Genomic DNA, 12,437 nt, shown 5'->3' with positions numbered 1-12,437 from the left:
AAAAAACAGCGAGTGTTGTAATTGAAAATGTATTTACATGTAAACTGATATCTAGTTCTTAAGCACCAAAAAGATTGTATGTATACTAAATATATCGAATGTTGACATGTCAGTGGCTTTTTATTAACTACACAACACAACTGAACTTTTCAAATTGAAAAACTGTATATGTACATGCAGCATTTTAGAAAAATCTCATACACAAAAAAAAAATTACTAGCTTAAAGCAAACTGCAATTCTTACGAGGAAATATGAAATATTGACTATTAAGAAAGATGAAGGTTTTTGCTACACAGCTCAAGCCCTTGAATTTTCAAACTCGAATCACTAATACTTTATATTCATGTATTAAATATATTGTCAGATTTGCTATTAACTTTCTACTACTTGAAAAACAAGAAAACAAAAAAAAGAAGCAGAAATTTTATCAGCTACAAAACAAATATTTTTTTAAATGACTCGTCCTTTTACTATGACATTCACATTAATGCAAAACGCGCAGTGAATTCTATATAAACATACATACGAACACATACTACATGTTTAATAATATTTATAAAAAGAAGAAGAATATACATCGAATGAATGAAATTACGATTTATTGAGCAGAAGAGAAAAAAAACAAAAAACTAAAACTAAATATCATCGCACAAGTGCACATACATACATATGTAGACATATTTTGATGGTGAATTGTATGTTACTGCAAAATTATTTACAGCAACGAAGAATAATAATAATATTACAAACAAATTGAATTGAATATGTGTCATTGACGTTTCTAATTGGTTTATTGTCATATAAACGACTCAAGCCAACTGGTTATTTTATCAATAAACTCAAAATAATTACAAACAAAAAATGTGACCAAATACGTGCTTTTCCGTTTTTTAATTTGAAATGAAATTGTTTCTAGTAATTCGTCATTAGAAGTTTTGGATGCAGTATAAGATGTGGTTATAACGATCGATATATCATAGTAAGAAAAAAATCCCAGAAATAGATTGGACAATCACTGTTACTAGTAAATTACTAGATCTAGTAAAATCCAATATTTTTGCATTAAAATGAAATTTGTATTTAGCATAGTTATTATTATCCACCGTTTTGCGCGATAACTTTTTGGCATGTTGAAGGTAATATCATAAAGGCAATCTCACAGAAATCCGTAATCAATAGCACTCTAAAAGTTATACATCAAATGGCAATATCGGCCAACCTAGATGTAAACGGGGTAGAGTTAACTACTATTATACCAAGTACCTGGGAGTAATTTTGGACAGCAAATTGACGTGGAAACTTAATGTGGTTAAGAGTGTGAAAAAGGCCAGCGGTGCTTTCTACGCTTGGAAGAAGATGCTAGGACCAACATGGGGTTTATCACCTATACTATACATTGGTGTTACACAGAGTTAGTCAAGCCAATCTTATATTACAGTGAATACAGCGGCTGCACTGGAAAGATTACGCAACCGACCACGAATTGATACTGCAGTGAAAAGTTCGGCAGCGAAATCAGCTGCAAGATTGGCGGCGTTAGGTGTATTTTTTACAACAATCTTCGGGCGTAACTCGATAAGCAGGGTGTCGGTGGACTACTTACCCTCTCGTCCCTATTGGCAAAAAACCTCACAACTAAACACCCTGAGCTTCCGGCTCCTCTCTTTCGATATGTGTGGTCTGGTGTTTTCGTGATGGAACACAAATCCTTTGCTATTGACCAAATATGGCTGCTTCTTGGCGATTACTTTCTTTAGTCGACAGTAAAGGTCCGTATTAACAGTTTATTGAGTTTAAGAGTACATAGTAAATGATTCATAACGAGTCATAACGTCATAAGTGACCCACTTTTAGTTGACTATCCATATCAGAAATCGATTTCGATTTTGGGTTAACTCGTGTGATAACCGTATATCGAGCTTCTTTTTAAATCCAGCCGCGTTTAAAGATACTAAATAGTTTTTTGAGCTAGATTTAACTTTTTGGAAATCGTAACAGTGCTAACATGTCGGTAGGACTTGTTGGCTTCGATTATTTTATCGATATTTTCTACAATTGGGTCTTCTGACATCAAAATTACCGGAGCGTAATCGACAAAACCTAAATTACGCATGATTGATTTCTACAGTATGAGGACCATAAAACTATTCACGTTTTCTGCCGCTTGGTTTGCATTTGTGTCTTCATCGAAGAAAAACTGAAAATATGACGTATTCTCTCTTTGTAAGTGTCTTTGACGCATTTTCAAGCAATCACAAAATAGTCTGGAAGAAATCTTGTTTCTAACAAGGTGCCAAATAAAGGTTTCTGGTGGAACGGATCTAATTGCACTTACTTTCTTTGTCTTCGAAACAGCCTAAAGCAGTGAAACTTTTAGTTGAAAAGTATGTATACATATCTTCGAAGGCATATCACACAGTCTTGTAGCGTTATCATAAAGGCCATATTTACGTACAGAAAATTTATTTGATAAACATAAAATAAGATTTCTTTTGCGTATATTTTTTGGAAAAATAACCGTCCACAGTACAAGTATTCGTAAATAACAGAAAAGAGTATTTTTGGTTAGTGGTTTTAGCAAGACGACTGTGAATCGAGCTATTAAGTTTTTGCAACAAATATTCACTGGATATTTGATGTTAAAAAGAGGTGACTTTGACAGGCCAATCAGGGTCAAATATGACAATCCACTGACTCATTTATGTCTGCTGATTTGAAAAGCAAAGTACATATATACGAGTAATTCCTCGTTCACTCCCGATCTTACGGCAATGCATCAAAAAGGGCATTGGTAACTTGTCCATTCTAACGCTTAATTATAATATAACGCTTATATTATACAATGGAATTAGTTGGCTCATAAGTGTTTAATTGGCCAAAACGACGACTTCAATTGCCACAACTCTCAGTTCTGCGATACCAGCATTGAACTGGATTTTATCCGGCCAAGGACTGTTCTTTCGGCGATCTAACCTTGTTTTGGATCGGTATGAAACAAATAACTCTATTTACTCCTTAATTATTTCAGCTAATGGAGCTGTCAAAATTCTGATCGCCTTATACACCTCTCTTTTAGGTTTAGGTGAGTGAAGTTTGGAGATGGGGCACTGGTATACCCACCCATTCTATAAAATGGGTTCTAAATCTTATAACGGTAATTTCAATGTAACTAAAATAGGGATAGCTCTCTAACAATAACCACAGCGCCGTTATCCCTTCCTACTGAAGTATTTAGCGATTTGTTTCACCAGAACTAAGCATTCACCAACATTGGATATGTATAAAACCAGTCCATAAAGTATCCACATATGATTAATTCAGTAAATGGAATACAAAATGTGATTTAAATAGTCAAAGAGCTAGAATACTATGCAATGGTTTATTCGTGAACTCGTATATATTCAAACGTGAAATTAAAGCGTAATGTAAATACTTAGTATTTGTGCATATTGCATTTGAAATAAATAAAATTTTTGTACACTTGCAATTCAAATAAATAAATAATAGTAAACTGAGATATGTAAATAAGTGGTATCCGGTATTGTTACATATTTGCGACTTATAGTGCTGTCTAATAGTCAACGTACCGGTGTTCGGCGTTTTATACATTTTTTTGTAAGATTTGCTGTTTATTATGAGTCACTGTCAGGAGATCACAGCTACCACAAAGGATGGCGGAAAACAGGTGACAAAAGTCCATAATCTCGTATTGTTTGACTGATTGACGGTGCGCAAGATAGCTAAGACAGTAGACATCTCAAAAGATCGCATTGATTATATCCTACATAAAATATTGCACATTACAAAGCTTCCGGTAAGGCATGGTCTAAATCTACTCTACTCGAAGACAGGCAAAACTGTAATAGGGGCTCTTTTCTCTATTCCGAATTATTGAGCCGAAGAAAAATCGACCTCAATTGGCGAAGAAAAAAGTACTTTTCCACCAAGAAACCCGATGCGAAGGCAGATGAGCTGCGCTTTACTGATTTTTCAAAAAGCTTTATGTAGTGTGTACAGTATGAACAACCCTATATTTACTTATGAAAATCCACTGTTGTAAAATGACGCGATTTTTCAATGTGTTTACAGACTACAATACGATTCCGTCTTAGTTGGCACCTCGTTTTTTTCTACTTATTAATAATAAACTATTAATTTTTGCGCATTCGCAGATCGAACACCACAAACCGCCGCTGCCGCTGCCGCCACCAGCATGTGTCGCCACCACACCTTACCGCCCACAATGACTATTGTAAACATTCGCAACAACAATGTAAACATAAACATCGTTGACATCGTCTTCGTCGCTGTGTTCGGCCAAGTGAATTGAATGGAAAGTGAGCGCCAGCGAGAGAGAAGGGCGCTTCTATTCACTGGCATTGACATTTGTGTGTCGAAAGGAAAATAAAGCAACAACACACAGATAATAAACTGTAAAATTTCTTGGCTTAAAATTTCTGCTCTTTGCCGGCAGTTGCGGTGCGTTCGAAGTGTAGTATTTACGTTTGTATGTATGTGTGTGTGTATGAATTTTGGTTTGGTTGTGCAATTATGACGCTGTCAGTGCAAGGCAAGGCAAGTGGCGTAGAAACTCGCAGATGCAATCTATATAGTTTCATTTCGGTTTCAGCAACGGCTGTGCTCGGTGGACAACTTGCGACGTTTCGTATACACAGTACCTGTAATCGTGAATTGAGCCGCGCTTTTGAAAGCTGTGACGGTGATAATTGATTAAGTGGTGCTATTAGTGGATTAGAAGACGCTTTCGACGGTTCGACTGAAAAGTAAGTTTTGCCTAATATTTAGTGTGTTTATTTCCTTTAAGTTGTTTCTATCTTTTATTTATGGTTTTTTGTTTTATTGCCTTTCATTGGTACGAATTTCTCACATCTGATGCCACCACATAACAACAACAACATATTAATAAATATGGTCGTTTGGGCCCCCATCAGTGCTTAAATCGATATTAACATTTGCAGATCAGTTTTTAAGTTTGTAAGTAAATATTTTCTAAAAACGTACATACTTTTTTGTTTGACTTATTTTATTATTTAAATTGTTTTATAAGCATTTTTTTTAATTACTGCTAAATTGTGTTTTCTGCCTTTTATGATTACTTGCATCCGATCTATTTAAATACAAGAAGAAGAAGAAGGATAATTCTGACTGAAATTTCGCATGAAAGGCCACCAAAAAATATTATTACAAGTAGATCATCGGTCTTTCATTGGCAGCAAATTTTTGAGTTCTATTATAATATGAGAAAGCTTCTTATAAAGCTTACAAGCACTTCTGAAGCAGTTTAAAGTTGTTACACGGTAATGGTGTCGACAGACAGCATAAACTATTGTTGATATTGAGTTTCTAATACAGATACAGCTTTCTAAAGAAATGAGGAACTAATTTAGCTATTTTGTCTGACCGCTTATTCATGTTTCATAAATAGTGTTTTTGGTACAGATGTGGAAATTTTATTTCCAATAAAACTAAAAAAAAAAATATATATATATGAAATATTTTCGCTTAATTACTTGTTTCATATTTAGTGCTTGAAAAGTACTACGGGGATATGGCAACCCTAACTCCGTTTATGAAAAACATACTGTTGGTCCAATTTTGCACAACTTTTGCAAGCATAGCCGGTCTTATCTCATTTATAACGAATCAAACGTTGGCTTCACAATGCTCTATCGTAGCTGGCTTAGCAACATAAGATTTTGCCCTCGACATACCCTACAAAAATATATATAATAATATATTATTTTCTTGATATGATTTGAACACCAAATATTCATTCGGATAAAGTCATAGTTTCGCCCGATTTTTGGCTTGATACACCGTTCATCTGGAACAATTAAGAAGTTGTACCTTAGATATTGTTCTGGGGGTGCCATAAAGTTGGGCAACCTTTGGTCTTTTGATTAAAGTTTTAAAAAAAGCAGGGACCGCTTAATAGCTTTACCTCTAGAAAAGTTCATACCTCTGCGAAGACACTTTATACATACATACACAATTTTGCGGTAATATAATACTAGGAAATAATTATGCATGAAATTAAACTAAAAAAGTATTCCATGCAAGTAATATTATAAAATAGTTGCAACTTATCGAAACTATTTTTTTAAATTTTGGGCCCATTTGCTTCTAGGATCTGTATTTAAATAGTAAGATATAAATATCATAAAAATGAAAACAACATCAACCACTTCAACTTTGCGAGGAAAGTCATTTAATAGGCTGAAAAGAAAATTTTTTTATAGTGTTACCACCTGATTTTAAATACACGTTGATAAAAATTGAATATTTGCTAAGGAATGGGTATAAAACTTGATTAAACCCGCTTAATAGATTAAGTGTAATTATACTAACTTGAAAAGTTAAAAAGGTATGTGGTATAAAATGAGTGATATTTAAGAATTTTTAAAGGTAGGATGCTTGAGAGAGCACTTAACAATACTTTTCTGCATATGTAGGTTAAAAGATTGTTTGAATCGTTGAAAAAATTCTATAAAATCTTTGGAAAGTACAAAAATTGTATTTTTCCATAAAACCACTTCCTTAAAAGTTCTACGCAATTACATCAGAGGATTATTTTACGTTTTCCGGTATAACCTCAACTGCGTATTAAAAGCAGTGGTTTTATACGGGGAAAGACCTTTTTTTGTAAAGCGCTATATTTTGTATTGGAATAGTTCCAAAAATAACATTTTGTAAAATAAAGAGTGTTTTTTTAGACATGTGGTTTTAAAGAGGAACTAAAACGCATATAATTTGATATTATGGCCAAGAATTTAGCTTCATTATAAAGATAAGTGTTGGTCATTATGTTTTGAAAATGATTTCGGGCAAGTGAAACCCGTGACTGGGTCGAATAAACTCCAGCCTATAGGCCAAATTTTCTACCACTTTTTGCAACATTAGGGACCGTATGTCATCAATAACATGCCGAAAATCCTCTTCCAAGGCGTCAATCGCTTCGGGCACATCTGCGTAGACAAGTGTCATCACGTAACCGCTGAAAAAATACTCCAGTGGTGATAAATCGCACGTCAGTGGAGGCCACACAATAGGTCCACGACGCGAGATTATGTGCTCACTAAAGGCTATCTTCAATAAATTGAATGCTTTGTTGGCTGTATAGCATGTAGCGCTGTCTTGTTGGAACCATGAGTAGTCCACATCAACATCATTCAATTCAGGCACGAAACGGTCATTAATCATGGCTCTACAAGTAGTACAAGCGTTCCCCATTGACTGTAACATTATGGTGATTCTCTCTGCCCTTATAGCACACCAAACAAGGACTTTTCAAAGATGTAACGGCGTCTCAACAATATTGACAATTTTATTTATTAACGTACCCTTTCAAGCAAAAGTGAGCTTCATCATTTCTTGTGAAAATCGGTATCGATGGCCATCTTGTTTTGGGTCCATTCATCGAATATGCGAAGCACTCCAATTGTTGCGCGCGATGGAGGATCGCATCAGCAATAGCGTTGCAAACGTTGTTTCAGAGTAAGTCTATTCATTATGAAATGGCAAACCAAACTCAGTATAAATCAAGTAACAGTTGTCAAAAAGACCAATTCCGAAAAAAGTATATCCTCACTGAAAACACACTTCTAAGAAAAACACCCGTTACATGGGAAAAGTAAAATGATTTATGCACGGTTTATGTTGAAAAGAAAGAGTTTGTTTTCGTTGGAAAATTTTTTTAGAGCAAAAACTGGAACCGCGCGGGGCGTTAGGGGGCAAAATATGCTTGTGCAATAACGGATACTTTAATGTACATATCTAATTATTCTTAAATATTTTTACCGACAATACATTTTTAGGTCTATTTAACATCACCATTAATATATTTAAGGTCTATTTTTTTTAGTTCCACTTGTTAAACTATAAATGCACTTTAGGAGAACTGGGTTATTACCACAAGTTCACGAGTATGTAGGCATATTTATTCTATAATTTTCTTTTCTCTAAGTTCGGCAATCCGTTCAGCATTGTAACCCAAAAGTTGTGATAACACCTCATCTGTATGTTGTCCCATCAGAGGGGGAGCTGTGCGTGCATCATTTTTAGAATCACTGAAGACGACAGGTGGTCCGACCACTTTAACACTGCCATCGCTAGGATGTGGCAAAGTTTTTACCAAACCAATAGCCTGAATATGTTCGTCTTCGAATACCTCACGTATATTGTTTACGGGGCCCACCGGAAACGAAGCACCATCGAATTGTTGCATCCAACTCTTTGACGTCTTCTTTGCTAAAATATCTTCAAGCAACGCTATCAATTCTGTACGATTACAAACACGATCCTTATTTGTTTTGAATTTCGCATTCGCCGCAATGTCATTAATATTGAGTAACTGACATAATTCGCGGAACTGATTGTCACTGCCAGTACCAATGGTTAGATAACCATCGGCAGTTTTAAAGCTCTGATACGGCACAATGCTCGAGTGTGCAGTTCCCCAGCGATGTGCCTCTATGCCGGCATTCAAATAATTGCTAGCCACATTGATTAGTAGCGACACTCCGGTGGACAGCAGATTGACGTCGATTTTTTGACCATGCCCCGTACGTTCACGCTGCAGTAATGCAGCCAAAATGGCGCCATGAGCATATAAACCGGTCGCTGCATCGGTAACTGCCACACCTACCTTGCATGGTGGACCATCGCGTTCACCGGTTATATGCAACAGACCGCCAATCGAAGATGCAATCACATCGTAACCCGGACGCTTAGCATATGGACCAACCGAACCATAACCAGTCATTGAACAATAGATGAGCTGCGGTGCAACCTTGCACATTTGCTCATAATCCAAACCGTACTCAGCCAACTTGCCCGGCACATAGTTCTCCACAAGCACATCACATTTACGCGCAAGCTCATAAATGATTTCCTTGCCACGTTTCAAATCGATGGCTGCACTCTTCTTATTACGATTAATCGCTAAGAAATAAGCGGAATCCTTACAGTGCTCCAAAAATGGTGGTCCCCATTTGCGCGCCTCATCGCCACCATAAAATGGTCGCTCAATCTTGATGACTTCTGCGCCCATATCAGCCAGAATCATGGTGCAGTAGGGGCCCGAGATGATGCGTGTCATATCAAGAATGCGTAATCCCTTAAGCGGGTGCTCGGCAGTAAGCGTCGGCGCGCCGTTCTCGCTACTCGTTGCAAAATAATGACATCCTATGATTTGCTTGTTGAGTTGCTGTCGCAAAACTGCACGCAGAGCGTAAGGCAGCTGTGTAGCGATCGGAAGCATTTCCCAGTTTAGTAGTGCAAACTTATTATAGTTTATTTGTATTTTTCTTTTAATTTCTATTTTAGCATTTATGCATTGTAACCAGGCGCAAATGTATGCAATTTTGTATATTCGTGTGCTAAAACGTCTATTTGTTTATAGTTTTTCGTCTTCTTTAGTTTGCTTTCCTTTTTTATTTCGCACGTTTTCGCCTCGTTTAACGTGAAATATATCGCGCAACCGCTTCTCCTCAGGTTCTTCACATAACTAAATACACACCTCTATTCGCCAGCCCACAAATATCGGCGGGAGAGCCTTTACGACCTTCTATAGTGTATTCACTTCGTGGTGCGAATGTTGTGATAAAATGTTGTTTGTTCACCGCTCATAAATTCCTATGAGTATTATTCGTGGCGCTTATCATTCTCTCTGCTCTGAATTTGTATTTGTTTTTATTAAGAATTTCGTTATTTTTTATCATATATTGTATCTTTCCTTTCGCACTTCACTAAGCTGAATGCATAAGTACTCGAAGTTTTAACGAAATGTGACAAGAACTTTCCACTACAAAGCTTTAAATAAGTAAAAGGACTTTTGTATTTCTAATAAAAACTATTTTCTGTGATTAAAATGTGTACGTCCATAAGAAGCATTAATTTGAATGTACAGGTTGGTTAAAAAGTGTCTGCGCTCGAAATGAAAAAATACTGTTTTTGTTCGAAATATATTTTTTTATTCAATATAATCTCACTTAACTTTAATGCATTTATTTCAACGACCAAAAATGCTTTCCACGAAGGAATTGTTTCAGGTCTCTGAAGATATAGTAGTCGCTGGGAGCCTAATCTGGTGAATACGGTGGATGCTCCGTTTGCTTCCCAAAAAACTGATGCTATAACCTATTTTGCTTGTCGTTATGACTTCACCTGCTTTGAAGCTGAAGCACCAGCTTCAGTCCACTGTAAACGTTTTTATTTCAATTTAGGCTAATGGTGGTAGATCCAAGTCTCATCCATAGTATTCAGACTCGATTTTATTCTGCTTAAAACGCTCCAAATTATACTGAGAAATTTGTTTTCGATCCAGTTTTTGTTGAATGTTAACGTGTGCGGCACTAACTTTCCAAACAGCTTTTTCATATATAATTCTCCATGCAAAATATTAAATACTCATTCGTTTGAGATGCCTATGACATAAGCAATTTCACACTTAGTCAAACTTGGATCTTCACTAACAATATTATGAACTCAATGATTTCTGGTGCGGGTTCGGACCAAAAGGTCGTCCTTTGCGTGGGAATTGAAGCCTAATACGACCAGGTTTAAATTCACCAGGCCAAAATTCAACAGTGCGTTTTGAAGGTGAGGACTCCTTATACACTTCTAACAACTGTTCATAAATTTCCTTTGATTTTAAATCTTTCAAAGAATGAGTTGTAACTTTGCATGTGTTCTCACGACAGGTGAACCAACTTGAGAAAAAAACAATTTGGAGCCAGTAGTGCTATTTCTTGGTGAGAGCAGACACTTTTCAACCAACCTGTATATTTTATAGGCAAATACTCGTATATTTTAAATTGAATTCGGAAATACACATACTGACTTTTCTAAACTGTTTTGAGCACCTGAGAAATTTATAATATTTTAGTTTTAATGCACAAGGTGTTCAGAAACTCTAAGATTCAAAAATCTTTGGCTGATGAATATGATATTACAAAAAGTACTGTATATTAGGCCGTAACTACCATATTATGGTGATAAACTTTCTAATTAAATAAAACGTTTTATTCAACAATATCGCCATCTAAAGCCAATGACCAGCAACGAGCGTCAAAAAGTCGTCTGACACAATCCTTCTGCCGTATGAGGCCTTTTAGAATTTGATGGTTCTTCCATATGAATGGCGTCGTCTAAATCTTGTACATTTGTTAGATACACGAACAAATTGCTTATACCAGTACTATGACAGCCAATATGACTCAGTTAAAGGGATATGTAAAATATAACACTGTATTGTACAGTAAGTACAATTAATTTCCTTGCTATATCGAATTTGCTCACATTGTAAGCAATATTTCATTTTGCTCTTTAAGAATTATATTTGTTTAAAGGAATATAAAATTTCCCATCATTAATATTCAAAATAACCAAAAAACCAATTAAAATTAAAATTAATGAATTGATTTCGACAAATTTTCCTCTCTTTCCTTCGCTCAGCAGTAATACTTGTATTAGTCTTCTTATAACTTGATACATTTGAGCCAGCAATACTCCAACTTCTGTCACCCATAACTTTTTCAAGTTTGGAACAAAATAAAGTCGCATGGGGTCAAATGTAGAGAATACTGTGAACGTCGACAGAAACTACTAGGGATTGCGTCAAACTGCTAATAAGTGTCGTTCGGAGAGAGCAAACGTAACAACGCATTTGCAGGATATAGAAAAGTGGTCAAACCCAATTTTTACGGTTGGTTTGACTTGAAGGGGAAGAGTCGCCATATATTTCATCCAAGCGTTACTGTACAGTAAATGCAATTAATTTCATAATATATGTGATTTTCAAAGTACTTTATAAATTTATTTAAAAAATCGGCAAAATCTTTAACATAATATAATTGCGCGAAAAACGCCATAATATCGGCAGCAGTAGTGACAACTGCTTCAACTGTCTAATTAGAAATTTGAGTAGACAAGGTACTAATATTTACTAAGATGAGTTTGAGATTACTTTCTTATCATATCTGATGAAAATTAAACAAAGTTACTGTTTCATTGGGATTAACTTTTATTATATGTCCTCATTACGTGAGAGAGCAATTGAGTATTATTTGAAACTCTAATTTAATAATAACAAAAAATAGAAACTGTCAACTTCCGTTGCACCGAACCTATAATACCCTTCACAATTTTAAAAGTAAAGAATTGATTTTGATTGTTCAGTTTATATGGCGCATATATGCTATACTGATTCGATATCGGCTGTTGTGACATGTGAGCAGCTTTTGGGGAAAATATTACGTGTGCAAAATTTCAGATCTATATCTCAAAAATTGAGGAGAGACTGAGAACTAGTCTGTATATATACTAGACAGATGATCAGACGGACTGCTTTCATGGCTAAATCGACTCAGCTCGTCAGGCTGATTTGATTTTCTTTTTGAAAGGAAATGGAGCTGAA

At 35.6% G+C, this 12,437-nt stretch overlaps 2 protein-coding genes and 1 long non-coding RNA gene across 4 annotated transcripts in view; 1 reads left to right on the top strand and 2 right to left on the bottom strand.

The window, feature by feature from the left end:
• The window catches only part of LOC118681841 (uncharacterized), a 73,318-nt gene that overhangs the window by 20,123 nt on the left and 40,758 nt on the right, over nucleotides 1-12,437 (bottom strand). The window lies entirely within an intron of this gene.
• Nucleotides 4,216-12,437, top strand: part of LOC106617314 (fatty-acid amide hydrolase 2) — a 42,152-nt gene continuing 33,930 nt past the window's right edge. The window contains exons 1-2 of one of the 2 annotated variants that reach the window (XM_014234421.3): nucleotides 4,216-4,785; nucleotides 4,954-4,996. In XM_014234421.3, the coding sequence (XP_014089896.1) occupies nucleotide 4,785; nucleotides 4,954-4,996 (44 nt within the window). In that variant the 5' untranslated portion in view covers nucleotides 4,216-4,784. The remainder of the gene's footprint in view (nucleotides 4,786-4,953; nucleotides 4,997-12,437) is intronic. The other variant, XM_036368323.2, reaches the window with a different exon arrangement.
• On the bottom strand, nucleotides 7,830-9,538 carry LOC106617315 (succinate--hydroxymethylglutarate CoA-transferase). The gene has a single exon (XM_014234422.3). The coding sequence runs from the start codon at nucleotides 9,279-9,281 to the stop codon at nucleotides 7,959-7,961; it is 1,323 nt and encodes a 440-aa protein (XP_014089897.2). The 5' UTR covers nucleotides 9,282-9,538; the 3' UTR covers nucleotides 7,830-7,958.

This window comes from Bactrocera oleae, chromosome 2 (genome assembly GCF_042242935.1).
Source record: "Bactrocera oleae isolate idBacOlea1 chromosome 2, idBacOlea1, whole genome shotgun sequence".
Lineage (NCBI taxonomy): Eukaryota > Metazoa > Arthropoda > Insecta > Diptera > Tephritidae > Bactrocera > Bactrocera oleae.
Note: the sequence above shows the minus strand (reverse complement) of the source record. Positions and strands in the feature narration are given on the sequence as shown.

Excerpts from the sequence above, each read along its gene's own strand:
- LOC106617315 (XM_014234422.3), bottom strand. The coding sequence starts at position 9,281 with ATGCTTCCGATCGCTACACAGCTGCCTTACGCTCTGCGTGCAGTTTTG.